This window comes from Arvicola amphibius, chromosome X (assembly GCF_903992535.2).
Source record: "Arvicola amphibius chromosome X, mArvAmp1.2, whole genome shotgun sequence".
NCBI classification, from domain to species: Eukaryota; Metazoa; Chordata; class Mammalia; order Rodentia; family Cricetidae; genus Arvicola; species Arvicola amphibius.
This window is the reverse complement of record NC_052065.1, coordinates 93,269,585-93,288,571: the sequence shown is the minus strand read 5'-3', so window position 1 is coordinate 93,288,571 and position 18,987 is coordinate 93,269,585. Positions and strand designations below refer to the sequence as shown.

The 18,987-nt window shown below is 39.2% G+C and overlaps 1 protein-coding gene across 5 annotated transcripts in view; it reads left to right on the top strand.

The window, feature by feature from the left end:
* The window catches only part of Acsl4 (acyl-CoA synthetase long chain family member 4), a 72,843-nt gene extending 54,869 nt beyond the window's left edge, over positions 1–17,974 (top strand). For all 5 annotated transcript variants that reach the window (XM_038315994.1, XM_038315992.1, XM_038315991.1 and 2 more), the window contains exons 10-16: positions 823–962; positions 2,023–2,195; positions 5,729–5,803; positions 6,998–7,189; positions 10,487–10,601; positions 11,387–11,544; positions 15,155–17,974. In XM_038315994.1, coding sequence (XP_038171922.1) covers positions 823–962; positions 2,023–2,195; positions 5,729–5,803; positions 6,998–7,189; positions 10,487–10,601; positions 11,387–11,544; positions 15,155–15,312 — 1,011 coding nt within the window. In that variant the 3' untranslated portion in view covers positions 15,313–17,974. The remainder of the gene's footprint in view (positions 1–822; positions 963–2,022; positions 2,196–5,728; positions 5,804–6,997; positions 7,190–10,486; positions 10,602–11,386; positions 11,545–15,154) is intronic.
* Positions 17,975–18,987: the final 1,013 nt, after the last annotated feature.

Here is an 18,987-nt window from a genome sequence, read left to right as displayed (position 1 = left end):
TCCAGATCTACCCTGTATTATCTTCCCTACCGACCCGACCTCGAGTTTTATGATTCATTTTGGTGTTGATGATGTTGTTGTTTTACTTTAAACTATTGAGTACAGTAGTTGTGCCCAACTACTCTTGGCAATGGGACCTGTGTGGTTGAGTTACCCAGGGTTAAACCATTGAAGAAAGTTGACTCTCCCTTTTCCAGCAGCCAATGCTTCTTAAACTGCCAGTAGGATTTTCTGCCTTGCCTCCATGATGGGATTTTGTTTGGCTTGATCTTGCATAGATCTTTGACATGTTGCAATCCCTGGGGGTTGTTAGATGAAACTGCCCAGACATGTCTGGATTTCTTGAAGTTACTGCCACTTCTGTCTTCTATGGTCTCTCTACCTTCTCTTTTGTTAATATCGCTGAGCATGCTTGCATCCCCCCTCAACAAGCATCCACAGTCCGTGTTCTTCAAGCTGACCAGCTGAGGATCTGTTAATCACTTTAGGGTTTTGTTTTGTTTTTTAGAGATTTTAGATCAACTTAATATCTTGAATCAAAGTAAATCTTACACTTGCACTGAGTCTTTTTAAAAATAAATTTTTGTTTTTATTTTAGATTGTGTTTGTTTATAGGATGCAGAATGCTAATATGCATTATCTTTAGTTTCTTAGATGTAGTGAACAAATCAGTAAAATTCATTCTGTAGTGAAGGAAATAGGTTTTTTCATTATCCTAGATAGACCTCTACCTAAGAGGTATCAATGTATCATCAAACCAAAACTGTCTTTAGTGATGTTGTAATTCTTTTCAGATTGTTGAATGTTTTGTTTATCTTGTAGGAAATCATGGATAGAATTTATAAGAATGTTATGAGCAAGGTTCAAGAGATGAATTATATTCAGAAAACTCTATTCAAAATAGGATATGATTACAAATTAGAACAAATCAAAAAAGGATACGATGCACCTCTTTGTAATCTGTAAGTACATTTCAGAGACCCTGTAGTTTAAACCTGTATCGTGTTCTGTTTAGTGTGATGTAGTTTGGTATTCAATTTTTGGTAGTTTCCAGTCTGGCTTCAAACTTCTTGACCTAAGTATAACATGCCTGAGTTTTCCAAAAACCTGGCACCATGAACATGTATGAATGTGCCTATAAAGTTTTGTGTTTTGAAATCTAAAAGTTGACCAAGTAAATGGCAAATTCACTTGGCTAATTCATTTAGTTTGATTACCATCATGATTAAAACCTCAATTTAGTCTATATTCTCAGTCCTACTGTTTATACAAGAATGAAAAGACTGTGGACTCTGAATTTGATACTTTTACTAATTTTAATAATGAAAAGTAATTATAAATGGGTCTGTTAAAGAAAACTAGGCTGGGTAGTGGCGGTGCACACCTTTAATCCCAGCACTAGGGAGGCAGAGGCAGGCAGACCTCTGTGAGTTCAAGGCCAGCCTGGTCTACAAGAGCTAGTCCCAGGACACGCTCCAAAGTACAGAGAAACCCTGTCTCGAAAAAAACAAAACCCCCCAAAAAACTGGAATATAGTTTTGAATAAAAACATTGAAGTTTAAAATTTATGTGTATAATATATCCTCCATATGTACTCACACACAAAGTTGTTTTGGGGATATATTCTACATATATTTTTCTCTTTTATTGTGTTCATAAAATTATAGTAAGTTGATGAAGATAGCAGTTAAGGTGCAGCAGTGGAGTTTTTCCCGAGAAGGCTCAGAAGATGGTTAACTGAATGTTCCATAGAAAGCTTAAACCTTTTCCCTTGATATCATTTTCTTTTGTTAGCATGTGTCAGAGTATAATCCCAATACTGCACATGTGGATTTGAGCGATGGGATGTTTTTCTGGCCTGTGGTGAAGGTGTTATGTGCTGTTGTTGCCTTCCATTACCATATTATTTGGAAATGTCTGTGTTTAGCCCATTTGAAGAACTTTATCACAGTTTCTCGGTTAGCTGGGTACCAAGAATAATGTGTGGTGGTGTGATTATCACTTCTTTCCCTTCTTTTCAAGGATACTCTTCAAAAAGGTGAAGGCCCTGCTGGGAGGGAATGTCCGTATGATGCTGTCTGGTGGGGCCCCGCTGTCTCCGCAGACACACCGGTTCATGAATGTCTGCTTCTGCTGCCCCATTGGCCAGGGATATGGACTAACAGAGTCATGTGGTGCTGGCACAGTTACTGAAGGTAAGCATTGATCATGTGCCAGCATCACTGAGACAGCTGTGCTTACTGTAGAATTCCTTTCTTCCCCCCCTTTTTTTTTGCCTTTTCTAGACAAACCCTTACAATTCCTTTTAAGTAATGCAGGGTTTGTTATAAGCCTACCTAGCTTTAGTTTCATAAATTGCTTAAGGTATCATGTGTCTACCCTTGATTTTTAAGCCTGATACTTCTGTCATGTTGGTTTAATTTTCTTTCTGTAAACACTTTTTAAAAATAATAATTTTGATTCTTTCAAAATTTCATACATTAATGCAACAGATCATTGTCATATCCATACACCACTACATCCCTTCAACTTCCCCTTGGGCTCTCCACTCTGTCTCCCCTGCTTTTGTTATTGAGAGCCACAAGTCCAGTGGTTTGTAGGCAACCTATTCAATAGCCAATAGCTCCCTTGCCAAGGGTGGAGGCTCGGGGACCCTTTGGAATTTTGACTGGCTTAATCCTGTGCAGATCTTGTGTAGAAAGCATTGGTGCTGTGGGATTGATATTTACAACAGCCATGTCGTGTTCAGAACTGATCATTTCACACACACACACACCCAGCCACTGACTTCTTGCTTTCTACTCCCTCCTCTGAGGTGTCCCCTGTACATCGGATGGAAGAAGATGGTTAGAGTTTGGTGGTTCTCAACCTTCCTAATGCTGCAACCCGTTAACACAGTTCCTCATGCTGTGGTGACCCCAGCCATTTTCATTGCTACCTAATAACTATAATTTTGCTTCTGTCATGAATCATAATATTGTTTTTGGAGGTAGACGTTTGTTGAAAGTGTCGTGACCCAGAGTTAAGAACCACTGTTAGAGATGATTCCTTCATGACGGAGCTCTCAGAGTGACTTACACTAGGCACTTAAAGCCATTGTTGTTCTCTGAATTAACCATTACCCACTGCAAGAAGAGGTTCCCTAGCCAAGTTTGAGAGCACCATCGATCTGTGGGTATGCACTCAAATAGAAAGTTTAATGATAATTGCCTTGCACAGTTGCTGTCTTGGAATGAAGTGTCCTTCCTACACCCCACTTTTTAGCTTTGTCTTCTGTTACCTTCTATTTCCAAAGGCAGGGTGTCTCAGCCTTGAATCTATTCACATTTTTGGACCATACAATTCTTTGTTTATGTGTTCTCTTGTCCACTGAAGGGTGTCAACAGTCACATTGCTAGTAGTAACCTGCTCACCATGCTGTCAAAATGAAACCTACCTCCAAATATTGCCACTTGTCTCCTTAGCCAGGTTGAGAAACATTTTTTTTTTCTGGTTTGAACCTGTGTGGGTTTGTAATGCCTCCTAGTCTCTGAATTCATATCTGCATTAGCCCAGTTGATACCAGCTGGTAACAGGAAAATTTTTCTTCAGTAGAGTATTATATTCAAGGACAGGCCTCGTGCTCAGGAGTCTAGACAAATGGACTTTTGTGTGCGTATGTGCACTTTTTTGTGGGGGGGGTGGGGGGGGCATTTCTGCAGCCTAGGAACCTTTTTTGAGTCAGATTACTATCACCTACTGGTTATGTCCAAAATTAATACCCCTTTCCCAAACTGTCAAGTTATTGCTAAATTATTTGCCTGTATCTGTGTTATTACGTCTTTAAAATCATTCTCGGAATTAATCAACTTTGAAGTCCTCAAACTGTTTACTGTTTTTAACTTTCATCAGATATTCCCATTTGTTCACTAGGTTGTTCTTTCCCACCCTTATTACTTCAGTTGGCTCTGAAATGACAGCCCTTACTTCATCCTCTGCTTTGATTTGGCACATTTACCCCACCCACCACATGGCAGATCAATTGAATCTAAGCACACCTTTACCTAATTTTTAATGTGTATTCAGTCTAGTACTCATGCATCTATCTAGCCTGTCTTCTCTCTCTAGGCAAGTCAGTCGCTTCTCTCTTGACGTAGATTTTGGTTCATAACCTCACTATAATATATTTCTTTTCTTTTGGAATGCCCTTTTTGTTGGCTAGTCATAGCTAGTCATTATTGTCCAACTTTTATAAGGTCTTTTCTGGTTATATCATTTCACACTTGTCTTTCTGGTATCCAGAGTCTTATAGTGCTTGTTACAGAAGTCTCCAGATGAAAGCACAGGCAGTGAGCAAAGCAATGCAAGTACTCCCAATGCAGATTAGAGAGCGTGGTCCTAAAAGAGGAAACATCCTGGAAGATTTTAATGTGTGTGTGACTAGATCTGAGGTAGATGAATCCATGGGGGTATGGTGAGCATAAGTCATTATGGAATGGATTTTTTTTAATTTTTGGGATTGTAATTTAATTAAACATTACATTTTTCTTCTCTTTACCCCCTCCTAAACTCCTTTATCCCCTTCCACAATCTCCTTTGTTTTTTTTTTCTCCCTATGATTGCCTAGAAAAGCCCACAAAATGGGAATGTGAGGTGTCAAAAGTCACAATGTAAATGACATTGTGAATCCAAAGTTTTTTGAGGATCCTTGGGTTTTGCACATTGTGGGAAAATGCCCTGGCTTTTGATGCAATGGGAACAGCCTATGCTGTTAAATATCAGGGACATTTAACCACAAAGGTCATTCTCACTATCATGAGACACAGCATCCGAGACACAGCTGGAGCTTTCCTGGTTCTCTTGTGTTTCTTGGTTTTCTCATATCTAACTCCTTTTTGAGACTACCCAGTGTCCGGTTATTGATTTCATGACTGTCTGTGGGATAAGATAACTGGTAATTTTCCAACCTGGAGCAATTTGGTAAAGGCTGGAGCCTGGCTTTTGTAATAGGCTCTCTCTAGGACTGACATCCTTCTAGCTTCTCAGGTCATTTCTGTCATCACTTGTACATGTAGGCGAGGACTTACGTGTTCGCCATACTGTTCCACATACATTTCTTCCTGGGTAGTTTGCTGATGGTCAGGTCTCTGAGGGCTGGGTCTCGTCATCTTTTGTATGTTAGCTCACAATGCTTAATATAGTACTGGATTCATAAGAAGCCATCTGTGAAGATGTGATTATTGCTGAGAGTAGTCACAGATTGCCGGGGAAGGGCTGATTAATGCCATGATGATGATGAGGAGGAGGAGGAGGACGATGATGATGTTTGAGAACAAATAAAAAGTTTCTGACCATTCTGTTGGTGACAAGTATTAGTAAACACATTTAATCTTCCCAGTATGCACTTATATGAAGTCGGTGTTTTTTAGGTGAAGAAATGGAGACTAAGGAATTCATAGCGATAGAGCAGGAATTCTCTTCGCATTCTGTCTTAGCAGAATCCTGCGTAGATAATGGTGGACCTGGTCTTTCACTTGTAGTAGAACCTTTTTAAAAATGTAATCATCAAAAGTACAGCCCAGAAAAGCAAGAATGCACTGAAGAAATGGGAATCCAAACCCTGAAAACTGAAGAGTTGGCACTCCCCTATGGCTTCTTCTGTCATCTTTTTAGACTCTGTTTCTGGTGGCTTTGTGTGGACTTGAGAACGATTGTCTACTGATGATTTTTGTCATCTTTTCTCCCACAGTTACTGACTATACTACTGGAAGAGTTGGAGCTCCTCTTATTTGCTGTGAGATTAAGCTGAAAGACTGGCAGGAAGGTAAGAGTGTCCCACAAGCTCGAGTGACTCTAGATGTGTTGGAAACATCTGGATGCACTCTAGATGTCTGCAGCCTCAGGACTGCCTGCTCCCTGGGATTTTTCTCTGCTCGGTGGGAGACATGTCTAGATTTTAGCCACTGTGTTCTTTGTTTTTTAATTTAAGAAATACTTGATGGCAAGGTGAGGGAAAGAATCTGATTGGAGCTTTCCCTGGCAAGATCCTGACCTTAGCAGATTTCCGTAGTCAAGACTCAACTATGTAGCTATTTGCAGTAAATACTTACACAAATACTTACAGAGGCAGGGCATTTAGAGGAAGCCAGAGCCATATACATACATAATTTTTACAAAGAGCTAGAGACAGAAGTAAACCAATTTTTCTATGATGGACAAGATAAACTATAATAAATATACATTAATTACATCAAATTGGTTTATTATAAATAATTAGCCTTGTTATGCCAGAAAGAATTGTTAATAACTATCAAACAGTAATTATCTTGCCCCTGTTTAAATCCCTCCATTTCTCCCTTGTTTAATGCTATTGCCTTCCTTAGGTACTTGCTGTCTCTTACCTTTCACTGAAATTTCTCTGAGCATAAAATCTGAGAAGTGTTGATAGCAACACATTGATGATCTACTTACAACAGCTTTAAGTACTGCTCTTGTTTTGGATGGTTTCATCTTATGAGTCCTGTGCACTCTCTAAGCTTTAATTGTGTCCTCTGTGTGTCATGGAAGGTTTGGGTACGAAGTTTTTCAGTAGTGATATTGTAGAGTTCTCCAGTGCCTTCAAATTGTTCACCTGTTATACTCCTGTAACTGACTAAATGTAAGCTAAGAGTCTCCCATAAACACAATATATAATTAAGAATAGCAAAGCTTTAAGAATTAATGAAGGGTTTTTGAGATGGATGACTCAGTGGCTAAGTGCACTTATCTCCAAGCCTGAAGTTGATCCTTGGGACCCACATAGTGGCGGGAAAGAACCAACTATCGCAAGTTTTTCTCCGACTTATGTGCAATGTGGCTCATGGATATATGTGCAAGAGTGCACGGGTGCGCACGCACACACACACACACACACACACACAATTGTAATGAAGAATTTATAAAAGCAGATAAATTTTGTTTTAGGATAATAAGTGGTTTCTTTAATTTAAATATTTTTTAATTAAAAAATTATTTCTAGGTGGTTATACAGTTCATGATAAGCCAAACCCCAGAGGTGAAATTGTGATCGGTGGGCAGAATATCTCCATGGGATATTTTAAAAATGAAGAGAAAACTGCAGAAGATTATTCTGTGGATGAAAATGGACAGAGATGGTTTTGCACTGGTGATATTGGAGAATTTCATCCTGATGGGTGCTTACAGATTATAGGTCAGTGTATTCGCTTCTCTTGTAGTATCTTTCATTTTGTGACTTCAGTGAGCCTGAAAGACAATATAGGTTTGTTCATCCACGGGGGCGATTGATTGATGGGTTACAACTTTCTACAAGTTACTTTACTTATGCCCTCATGCGTGAGCTCTGTCTTTACCCCAACCTCACAGGGCAGCTGCTGGTGTTAGATGAGTTCATAAATGTAAACTGTTCAGAGAAGTAGCTGAATCTTTTTAAATAGTAGTAATAGTGGTAGCAGTCTTTGAGGTGGGGAAAATGGACAGGAAAAGAAATAACTTATTCTGTAATGGGAAAGCAAAAATAATTGAAGATTTGTTTTGCTTAACTCTGTGAGACTCCGTGGAACCATTTTCTGTCTCTCTCTCTCTCTCTCACACACACACACAATTTTAGCCCTTGCCTCCCCATTATTGCTCAGCGATCACCATGCATCCATGTTTTCCTGTTTCTATTGGCTCTAGCTGTCCATGAGAGTTTGAAAATGATTTCAGTCTTCAGAGCCAGTCTATTCTTTTGAAAATGAGCGTTGCTTTGGCATTTTCTTTGCTGAGCTTACAAAAGTAGACATTTACATTCAAAATACAACTCCAAAAGTGACTCCAAGCAAAAGCTATGTTCACTTTAAATAGGCAAAGGCACTGTCTAGTTGTGAGTGCTACTCTGCAGGGCCTATCCTGTCTTCTAGTCCTACATGTCATAGTTGTAGTGACTCGCTTGCTCTGCTGCTGGACTCACACACAGAATCCAAGCAGAATGCAATTAGAGATTTCCTGGGAAGCTTTGTCTTCACCTCTAACACTGACTCATTTAAAAACTGCTAAGCTTGCCGGGCGGTGGTGGCGCACGCCTTTAATCCCAGCACTCGGGAGGCAGAGGCAGGCGGATCTCTGTGAGTTCGAGACCAGCCTGGTCTACAAGAGCTAGCTCCAGGACAGGCTCCAAAGCCACAGAGAAACCCTGTCTCGAAAAACAAACAAAAAAAAACTGCTAAGCTTTTTTTTTCTTGATATTACATTCATAGTTCTATTTATCCTCATCTATTGGGGAGTAAACCTCGGTTCTTAAATATGCTAGAGGAGTACTGTATTATGGATCCACATCTTAAGCTCTCCTTTATTCCTTGCCAGCACCAACTGTTTTTTAGACATGGTTATATTATGTTGTACAACCTGGTGTTGACTGCGGTTTCTGTCCTGCCCGGTTCCCGCAGTCGTTTAGTCCCAAAAAAATCACACAGAGGCCTGCATTGATTGGCCAGTTAGCTCAGGCTTCTTATTTACTAATTCTTACATCTTATATTAGCCCACTATTCTTGTCTGAGTTAGCCACGTGGATTGGTACCTTTTTCAGTGAGGCAGTCACATCTTGCTTCCTCTGCTGCTGGGTCACGACTGCAGAATGAGTTTTTCTCTTCCCAGAATTCTCCTGTTCTCATGGCCCTGCCTCTACTGCCTGCCTGTCTACTGGCCAATCAGCATTTTATTAAAATATAATTGACAGGGTACAAACCGTTGCCCCACAGCAACCTGGCCTTGAACTCACAGCCTCCTGCTTCAGACTCCGAAGAGTAGGAGTTGTACCCATGTGTCAGCATGCCTGGCCTCTCCTCAATTTGTGTGAGCGTATGGGTTTTGTACTTGTTCATAGGTGGCACATGGATGTGTGGGTAAACCAGGGGGCCAGAGGTTGAGGTGCTAGATGTCCTTTCTTGATCACTTTCTGGCTTATTTTGCGACATTGTCTCACTAAGCCTGAAACTCATCAATTTGTCTGGGCTCCCTGGCTAATAAGTTTCAGGAATCTTCCTGTCTATGCCCTTTTCCCAGGACTGGGCTTATAGTTACATGCCACTGCTCAGCTTTTATCTGCATGCTGGATATCTGACTAAGGTCACTATGCTTTCGTGGTAGGCACTTTATAGGCTGACCGTCTCTGTAGCCCGTGTGTGTGTGTGTGTGTGTGTGTGTGTGTGTGTGTGTGTGTGTGTGCAACAGAATTTTCATTATGTTGATGCCATGCACACAACCTTACAATTGTGCATTATAGACAAAAGTAATCAATTGTGATCCAAATATATAAATATTGTTAACACAGATATGCACATAAGCCATGCATGCGCACAAGATTTTCATAGTGTTGCTGTAGGTTTAAAATGGAAAAGGAAACCATTAGATTTAGTAGAATGTCAGAAAGGTTCTTTTGTAGAGAAGTCCCTGTCACGGTCTTTTTTAGAAAAGCAATTTGTTTTACACAAGTATAGTGCATGTTGATCACAACCCTCCTCCCTCATCCTCCTACTCCCCTGCCTCCCTGCTATTGCTCTTGCTAGGCAACACATCATTCACACAAAGGATCTTCAGCAGGCTGACAATGATTCAAGTTGAGGCATCCTACGACAGTACTTTATTGTGGCACTGCCACTTTACAAAGAAAATGTCAAATGGGAAAGATGGGAATTAGCATCTGTTGAAGTGCTGATAGGCAAGATACTATGACATGCTCTGGGAGGTTGGCAGCATGATCCCCGCCATAAACGAGGTGGAAAGAGGTTAACTGAACTGCCAACCATCGCAGCCTGTACCAGATGAAGCTCCCATTCGAATCTAATGCTCCAAGTTCTGTTCCTTCCCTTCCCTTCCCTTCACTATAATCAGATCGGAGAAGATCATTTTTATTTACTTTTTCATGCAGTGTGTTTTGATCATGTTTCTACTTCCTCCAAGTCCTCTCGGATCTTACCCACCCGCCTACCCATCCCACTTTGTGCTCTCACACACTTGCACACTCTTTCAAATGGGGGAGGGACCAAAATACCATGGAGTCTTCTGTTTCTGTGTGGGGTAACTACTCTTAGGGATGGGGCTTGCCCTGATACGTGGTTGATTTACCCAGTGACACTCCACTGGAGAACTGATTTGAGACAGACTCTTGCTGTGTACCTCAGACTGGACTTGAACCCACTATGTAAACCACGCCTGTGCAGAACTTACAACGCTCTTGCCTTACACACCTGTTGGATCTTTATAATAATACCTGAGGCACTTTTTTAGTGATAAGCATGAGAAAATTTTATATATATATAAAAATAGATTCTTCTTTCATACAATACATCTGGCCACAGTTTTTCCTCCCTTCACTCTTCCCAGCTGCTCCCCACTCCCCTCCCCGCCGGATTCACTTCCTTTCCATTTTCCTTCAGAAAAGAGCAGACCTCCAAGAGACAATGACCAATGTCCAATTTAACCTGCGGATCCATATTTTTTATGATTCCAGATCGTAAGAAAGATCTGGTGAAGTTACAAGCAGGAGAATATGTGTCTCTTGGGAAAGTAGAAGCAGCCCTGAAGAATTGCCCACTGATTGACAACATCTGTGCTTTTGCCAAAAGGTATCTCTTTGTTTGTATGCTTGCTTGCTTGATTTCTTTGTGTAGCCTTGGCTATCCTAGAACTAGCTGTGTAGACTAGGCTGGACTCTGCCTCTTAAGTGCTGGGATTAAATGTGTGAGCCACCACTGCCCGGCTGGTGACTCTTTTTTTAAAAGTATTATATGTATTTGTTTGTTTGTTGGGGGGGGCTTACATGGGACAACTTGTAGGAGTTCTCTCCATCACCATGTGAGTCCTGGAGAACAAACTTAGGTATCAGGCTTGATCACTATTTTGCCAGCCAAAGAGTAGTTGTGTTTTGTGCTTCAAATACTTACAGTATTAGGAACATTATAAAATAAATTCGGTTGTGTATAAGCATGCAGATACCATCAAACTCCGCTTAGAATTTTGATTTGGGTTGGGAAAATTAACATGAACATTCTTGGATTTATTTAACAGCACAGATACCATTTCAGTAACATTTATTATAGTTCTTTATTAGACATCTACCGTGTCTTGCTAAGTGTCTATTTAACTTATGCCACAAGTTCTTTCAGGTAGGATTCCTAACAGCTGAGACTTAGCATGAATAATTTCTCTAAAAGTTTACTCACCCCATGGTAATACACAGTTAATACATGATGGGGTGAGTTTTCTAAGTTAACAGCCTGCAAGATTGAGCCACTTGCTTTTTTATTAATATCATATAATATGTATATTTAGAATTACCTTACTGTACATTGAATAACTCGCAAGTAATTTTGCCCATTTTGATTTCTATTTTATTATCTAATTTTTTCAGTGACCAGTCCTATGTGATCAGTTTTGTGGTTCCTAACCAGAAAAAGTTGACCCTTTTGGCACAACAGAAAGGGGTAGAAGGATCTTGGGTTGATATTTGCAATAACCCTGCCATGGAAGCTGAAATCCTGAAAGAAATTCGAGAAGCTGCAAATACCAGTGAGTAACGAATTGCTAAGCTGTTGAAGTCCATAACACTCACCTAATCAGTATTTTGTACATTGCACTGAAAAATTCATGCATGTATATAATGCATTTTGGTCATCTCCGCTCCTTACTACTGCCATTAGCCCCCCTTAAAACACTTCTCTCCCAACTCTCTAAAACCTCGAGTATTATGTATATATAAAATCAACTTACTAATTAAAGAATATGTAATATTTGGTTCCTTGAGAATTTTTATCATGTATATAATGAATTTTAATCATATCTATACACCTTAAACTTCCCTCCAATCATCCCCAGCAATGAGTCTCCTTTCCAACTTTATGTCCTCCTCCTCTCCCCATTGATTTTCTAGACAGGATTTCTCTGTATAGCTCTGACTGTCCTGGAACTAGCTCTGAGGACCAGACTGGGCTCGAACTCACCCACACAGATCTGCCTGCCTCTGCCTCCCAAGTGCTCCCTTCTTTCCTTTTTAATAGCCTACTAAGTCCGGTTAGTACTGTTCACCTGTGTGTGAGTGCAGGGGCCACCCACAGAAGCGTGGGCAATCTATCAGTGACCACATACCACACAAGAGATAGCAACTGCCAGTAACTCCTCAACTAAGGTTGGGGGCCTCGTGAGGCCCTCTGCCATCCATTTTGAAATTTTAACTGGCTTGATCTTCTGTAGGCTTTTGCAGGTATAACTGTAGCTGCCGTGGGTTCGCTTGTTCCATGGCTATTTCCCATAGGAAAGACAGCCTTTCAGAGCACTTCGCCCCACATCCTCCTTTGCTTCTCTTCTCTAAACATAATTGCACTTTTCCATCCAGTGCCTCTCCTCTTGTTTCATTGACTTCATTTTGAAGTCAATAACTTTTCATTAAAAAATTATTTTTATTTGAAACAGTATCTCATTGTGTGTCCCTGGCTAGCCTAGCACTTACTAATTAAATCAGGATAGCCTGAAACTTGGAATGATCCTCTCACCTCTGCCTCCCAAGTAAAGAAATTATTTTCAGGTATTGGTTTTTCAGGAATGGTAGAGAGTAACCCTGCATTCCCTATGTTGAATTGCGAGCTATTTACCTAGTTTTTAATCTGTCCTTTTATTTTAAAGATGAAAAAACAATTTCCTAATTATCAGTTAGCTATAATTGTCAAATATTGGACAGCATAGAAAACGATAAGGAAGTAACTCGGAATCCCCTGGCGATTGCCTTCTGGTGCATCCCCTTGACTTTGTCAGGATTGTCTGCATTTTTGAAGTCAGTAGCTGTATAATTTTATTATCATTGTATGTCTAAAGTTTTTTCAGTATGTAAAGATTTAATCTGTTTGATTTTTAGGTGAATAGTACTTCCTTCCACTTTAATAAAGCTTAACACATCTTTTCTGTAAAATAATATTTTTGTGTGTGTATGTGTTCAGGTGAGTGCATGTATGCTCATAGACATGCTTGTGGAGGCCAGAGATCATTCCTTGAGAAACATGTACCTTTCTATCTTTGAGAAAGGGTCTCTCGGTGAGACCTGTGACTCCCCTCAGTAGCCTAGGCTGGGAACGCCAGGCGTTTCCTTACTTTTCCCCAACTCTGAGGGAGCAAGTGCATGCCACCACACCCAGCTTTTCTAGTAGATGTTAGGGGTCAGATTCAGGCCCTCAAGCTTGTAGGACAGCAGTTTTAGTACCTGAGCCATCTTCTCAGTCTGTGTGGGACTGTTTCCTTGGTGTGAATTCCTAGACTGGAATTTTGGAGTCAAAAGGAAATATTAAAAGTTTTTTTTCTCCCAATTACTGAAGTGGTCCCCATATCGGGATAGCTCCACTAGCTTGTGGAGAGGACAGGGTTTCTCTGTCGCTTTGGAGCCTGTCTTGGAACTATCTCTTGTAGACCAGGCTGGCCTGGAACTCACAGAGATCTGCCTGCCTTTGCCTCCGGAGTGCTGGAATTAAAGGCATGCGCCTCCACACCCACCTGTTCCACTGGCTTTTATTTCTGTTAAAGACATATCTGCTGTAACATTTCTCTTTATTTTAAAATATAAGTTATAATCATAGTTTCTTAACCTCAATTTGTGTATTTTCTCCCAAGAACTTTCTGAACCCTGAATGAGCACTCTAAAAATTTCAATAACTGTTTCCTATGAAAACAATCATATTATTAAGGTGCTTGAGTATATAGTGTGCCTTGATGCCTTGTTCGAGGTAATAAATAAATGTTATGTTACTGTCACCAGGCTCTGAGAACTTTTGACACACATTCTGATTTTTCTTTCAATGTAGTATTTCATAGACTATTTCACTGGAGGTATCCCTCCAGTTATCCTTAGTCATTCTTTGAGACTTATAATGAAGTAGAAGTTACTTGAATTGGTGTGTATTTAACTGTATGAAGTTAACTGGGGAAAGCAAAGCTGAATTGTATATAGAAAGCAGAAGAAAAATTCCAAGACCCAGCAGACGCAGACCCCCGTAGCTTTCCTGCTTGGAATGAGATATGTTAATTAAAATAGATGATTTGCATACTGAATGATAATCATAAGCCTGTAACTCTAGCTCCAAAGATCCCAGTTTCTTCCCCTGACCTACATGGGTTGCACGTTTGTGTTATTCTCTCTCTCTCCCTCCCTCCCTCCCTCCCTTCCTCTCTCCCTGTTTCCCCCCTCCCTCTCTCCCTCTCTTTCCAAAAAAAAAAAATACCCACTTATGCTGCCACCTGCAGGCAATACTTTATAAGTCTCGGTGTTATTCAGAGGAAATGCACTTATAAAATTATTTGTTCTTCATTCTTCTTATTTTTCTCATTTGCTGGCATTTCTTTCTGTTATTGTCCATTTCTCTCAATACAGAACAATGATTGGGAATTCCCAGAATGAAACCCCTCAAAACATCCCTTTTTATACTTTAAATGGCACTTCAGCTAATAATGAAATATATGAACGTCTAAAAACACGCTTTCATTGACTTGTATACAGCTGAAACGGTGTACACATCTTGGTTCATATTTGATTACATAATACAACTTATAAGGAATATTTTTCTAGAAGTTCTAACTTTTTTATGAAATGATCTAATAGATTTGTTTGTGTTTGTTGAGGGCTCTTGGTCTAATCTACAGGTCACAGTCAATAAAACAAAGACCCTAGTTTCATGGAGCTTGCTTTGTAGTAGTTGAAACAAATACATATCTTTGCAGGGAAATACAGGCATTGAACAATGTGTAGTCATAATATAAGACCACACACACACACACATTGGGAGGGGACAAAATATCTACTCTTCTTTTTTGTTATAAGTAGTTAGAGGAATTCTGGGTGTTAGTAGACATTTAGATGAAAAGCTGTCCCAGGCAGAGAAACAACAATATGAAGCCTGTGAAGAGGAAGATGCCGTGTGAGTCTGTATGAGCAAAGCTGTCCCTGCAGACCTTGGCAAAGGTGGTGATATTGTTAATAACTGTCTGACACATCGATAATTGAATTTTCTCTTTTATTATGTCTAAGCTGTTGAATCTGATATGTTTTATTCATTGTTTTTCTCTTTCCATTCTCCTCCCTTCCTCCTCCTTTCTATACTCCTTGCCTCTTTCCTACCCTTCTCTTCCTTTTTTATTTCAGTGAAATTGGAGCGGTTTGAAATTCCAATCAAGGTTCGATTAAGCCCAGAGCCATGGACCCCTGAAACTGGTTTGGTGACTGATGCCTTCAAGCTGAAAAGGAAGGAATTGAAGAATCATTATCTCAAGGACATTGAGCGAATGTATGGGGGCAAATAAAATGGCGCTCTCTTATTTACATTTGCACGGCAGGTGGCCTGATGGTTTTTCAGTTCTATAGTTTAAGCCTTTGTTGATCTATCTGTTAGAATGTTATGTTTGTTATGTGTTCTAAAGACATCAAAACAAAGCAAAACAAAAATCAACCAAAAGTGGTTAAAATAGTTGCGTCTACTTTAACTTAGTTTTACGTAGTTCTCGTGAAGATGAAATTGAAAAGACATTTCCCTTACTTTAGTTGTGTTATTAATTTTAGAGCAGAAATTGTGTTTTTAAATTAGGCTTAGATACACTTGTTTTTATAAAGAGAAGATACTTCATGCTAAAGTAAATAAATTGGAGTTGAAGTAGATGTAGTTGAGGAAATTTACAGCTTCCAGTATCTGTTGTCTTCCTAGTTCAGAAGTTTCAATAATAATCATAAAAAAATTATGCATTAACACTACTCAAAGCAGGAGTGCCGCAGGACTTTAAAATTCTCTCCCAACTATTTCCCTTGAAGGGGAAAAAATCAGCTGTAATATAATATGGAGTCAGTATCTTAGAAGGTATTATTTTAAGATCATAATTGTCATGTAGGCTAGACATAGAATCATTACAATTTTGTGAATAATTACAGTGCCTGAAGTTAAGAATAAAACAGCATATACATACCAAAAATATCCAGTAACATGTTTGAAGGGAAGCTCAACTGCCCCTTTGGATGCCTGAGAACTAAAATCAGCACCTGTAATTATCCGAATGTCTTAAGAGGAAAGTACACTTTGTAAAAGTGGCCTTTCTGTGTGTGATCTAGGGAAAAACAGAGACGAAGAGGAAAATGGCAGAGTCCATTGCAATTCAACAGGATGCATTGTTTTTCTGTTAGGAAGCTCATAGAATCATAAAGATTCGAATCCGGATCCTTGCATAGCCCTGAACCTGGGAAAATAGGTTTAGACTCTGAAATTCTCTTTGATAGCGGGCTTGTTTTTTAAAAGGCTCTTGTATTGATTACATGTGTAATTTATGGTCTGTTTGCTGTTGCTGATTTGATTCTTGATCAGTAGTGTGCATCTCAGAGAGCCTTTCTTTTGCTTTCATTGCAACAAAGCGGGTTATGATAAATGACTTCCTCAAAATCTCATTCAAACCTACGGGTGATTAATTGTCTTGGATGAACCTGGGGAAGTTAAAGGGAAGAAAACACTGTTACCACTTTTCCTGTTTGTGGAGAGTTAGAGACTGGAAATGCTCGATTTGGGAGGAGGGTAGAGTTACTTGATTAAGGACTGTCTGTGCAGTAACCTGGGGTGTGGGTTTCTTTTTAAATCTTCAGTTAAAGTCTGAGATTATATATTCTTGATAGATATTCACACTTGAACCATAGTTACTGTAAAAAGCAAAAATTCTTAATACTGTTATTCTTTGCACTTTCTCGTAATCATTTTATACACACACGTGTATATATATATATATATATATATATGTTGCTTACGTTGTGTTGTACAGATGTGGGCCACCACTGCAACAAAATGAGTTCTCTGTGCTCTAAAATATTTATAAAGAAATTATTTAAATGTTATGTATATGGTGGTAATAAGAAAAAAAGTCATCTGGTATTATAAGCAACAGTGAAGGTTTTTTTGTAAAAATTTCTTTTCAGTCTTCTGCAAAATAAAATTGGAGGCAAGTTTTCCCTGAAGTTATATATGAGTTTTCTCGTGCTTCCTCACTTGCCTTTGAAGTGTGAAAAGACATTATTAGCAAGTGGACTGCTATTCAAATTCCTGCCCCCTGTGAATCCTGTAAGGGTGGTTTTCTTAGGCTTTTCCAATATGTGTATTCATTTGGAATGGTGATTTTCAATGTGAGTGCATGCGTACTATCTTACTTCAGATAATTGCACCCCACCCTCCCCATCTCCTAAAAGCTGGAACACTGCCAACTAATCTGTTGACTGGGTCCTTAAGAATCACGGAATTAACACTTAAGGTTGGGTGCTGCTAATTCTTCATGAAAATCTAGACACATTAAGGGACCAGGGAGATGCCACTGCCCCCTAACTTTTCATCAGAAATATACGTGTTTATGTAAACAGAAATATTTTCCATTTTCATAGTGACTTTTTAAGTATTTGAGCCTAAAGATTTTGATCTCCATTTTTATACCTATTTAAATTGTTCACAGTTATTACATGTCAGCCATCAAATAAAGCTGTACTTAATATTGATTTTAAGTTTGTGCATTTCTAAGTTGAACACTCATGATTTTTGCTTTAATTAAATGAAAGAGTCTTGTTTCCTTAATATTTGTATTCATTCTTTTTTCTGTAGACTGGAGGTATGAATGATTCATCTAGTCTGAAGCAAGGGAGAGTCCTGTTTCTTTGTTCATAGAGACTGATTAGTAATCTTTGCCTTTACTTTCCCGGAAGCATATGACAAATGTTTCTACAGTAGCTGAGAACAGGTTAAGGACTGGGTGGCATTTGGGAACTGGAGAGAAATAATTTTAATTTTGAATGTAGTTACAAATTTTGTATTCATATTTGTACTTTCTGTTAAAATGCACGATTGTAGGATTGTTATTTAGATTTTTTGTGTTTACCCTTGAAAAGTTTTGTTTTTATTTTTAAGTTTGCACCTGAATCTTATGAAATAAATCCACCTATGTTATCAAACCAACTTGTTCTTACTTACATGTCGGCATAAATCTACATTTGAATGTTACCTAGGCCTTTTAAGTAGTATGTTTGGGTATGTGGAATTACATTAAGTGGTTAATCTAGCTTGTATTAATCCCATCCATTAGTTTGGTTTATTTGAACCCAGGGCTATTACTTTAATACAGTGAGTTGAATACCTTATAATACTGAAACTGGGACAGAACATAGTTATGGCACATGAAATTATTGGTAAATTCTAATAAATATTCATTAACTGTAGGCTAAATGCTTACATAGAAATATGTGAGTTATATCATAATACACAGGCGTACATGTTACATTAATAGCCTCTATTTCTTGTTTTTGAAACTCTGGTCTGGTGACTTTGGGCAAGTTAGCATTCCAGAGCTGCAATTCTCTACCTGGAGAAATGGAGCAGATTGACAACAGGATCTACTCCATAGATTGATAGGACAGTTGAAAAGAAGTAATCCTGTGCAGGGTTGCCAGGACTTTCAAACTGAAATGGTTTTGCTTTCTGAAGTCGGGCCAGTACTGCACTGAGCTTGTCTTTTAAAATGTCTCTCTGTATGCGACATTTTAAAACGTTGGGACAGTTGAAAAGAAGTAATCCATGGGAAGTGTTTCGAGCAAGTCCTTCCATTAGCTATTATAATAATACCATAACGAGACCATTCATTCATCTGTCAGGTGGCTTGAAACTACCGACCAGCACACCAGGAGCCTTAAAGAATTCCCTCTCATTGAAGAGTTCGTGGAAAGATGTTTCGATTCAGAGGTCAGAGACCCAGACTTATTCTGTGCCTAGCTTTGTAGTCATAGGCAAGCAGCCTCTCTCCCTCTTTGTCCATCTGACTCTCTCCCACCCTTTTCCCGTTCTCTATCCCTCTCTCTTGGAGTCTTTTGTACCTCTCAGATGTAGCCTCTTAAAAATTTACTGTTTGGTGCTGAGGATGGAAAATAGGGTCTTGCATATTCTTAGGCAAGCAGCCTGCCACTGAGCCACA